Here is a 759-nt window from a genome sequence, read left to right on the forward strand (position 1 = left end):
TGGTTCCTCAGGGTATAGACAACAGGGTTGAAGATCAGGGTGACTACTGTGTAGAACAGGGCAAAGACCTTGGAGAGGAGCTGGGAGTGGATGGCAGAGGGTGCAATGTACAAGGTCGTGAGGGTTCCATAGAATGTGGACACCACTGCCAGGTGAGAGGAACATGTGGAGAAAGCCTTTGTCCTGCTGGCCCCAGAGGGGACTCTCAGCACAACCCCCACAATCCGAGAATAGGCGACCAGAACCAGTCCAAAGGGGACAGTGATGAAGACCACAGAAAGAGTAAATGTCATCATCTGGACCACTCCAGTATCTGAGCAAGCTAGCCCATCAAAGGGGAGAAGTCGCAGTAAAAGTGATCAATGTGATTGGGGCCACAGAACATCACCTGGGACATCAGAACAACAATGAGTCCATCTACCATAAAGCCAGACAGCCAGGCTGTGAGCATCAGCCCCAGGCACCACCGAGGCCCCATCAGGAGTGGATACCTCAGGGGGTGACAAATGGCCAGGTAGCAATCATAGGCCATCACAGCCAGCAGGAAACACTCATCTGTGGCTGGAGAGCCAAAGATGAAGAACTGGAGCAAGCAGCCAGCCACAGAGATGGCAGCCTCCTGTAGGAAGCCTTCCAGCATTATGGGGATTACTGTGGAAGTGTAGAGGATCCTCATGACAGACAGATTGGCGAGAAAGAAATACATGAGCATGTGAAGCCTGTGGGAGTTGAGCACCACCACCACGATGAGGGTGTTTC

The 759-nt window shown here is 52.6% G+C and overlaps 1 protein-coding gene across 1 annotated transcript; it reads right to left on the minus strand.

Annotated features, from left to right (window-relative positions):
* Positions 1 to 2: 2 nt before the first annotated feature.
* Positions 3 to 754, minus strand: LOC103734135 (olfactory receptor 11A1-like; the record flags this gene model as incomplete). The annotated part of the gene is given in 2 exon segments (XM_008833031.2): positions 3 to 337; positions 340 to 754. Coding segments are annotated over 2 exon segments (750 nt in total), but the record flags the coding sequence as incomplete, so codon positions are not given.
* Positions 755 to 759: the final 5 nt, after the last annotated feature.

The sequence above is a fragment of the Nannospalax galili genome, unplaced genomic scaffold, assembly GCF_000622305.1.
Source record: "Nannospalax galili isolate Female #2095 unplaced genomic scaffold, S.galili_v1.0 scaffold9316, whole genome shotgun sequence".
Lineage (NCBI taxonomy): Eukaryota > Metazoa > Chordata > Mammalia > Rodentia > Spalacidae > Nannospalax > Nannospalax galili.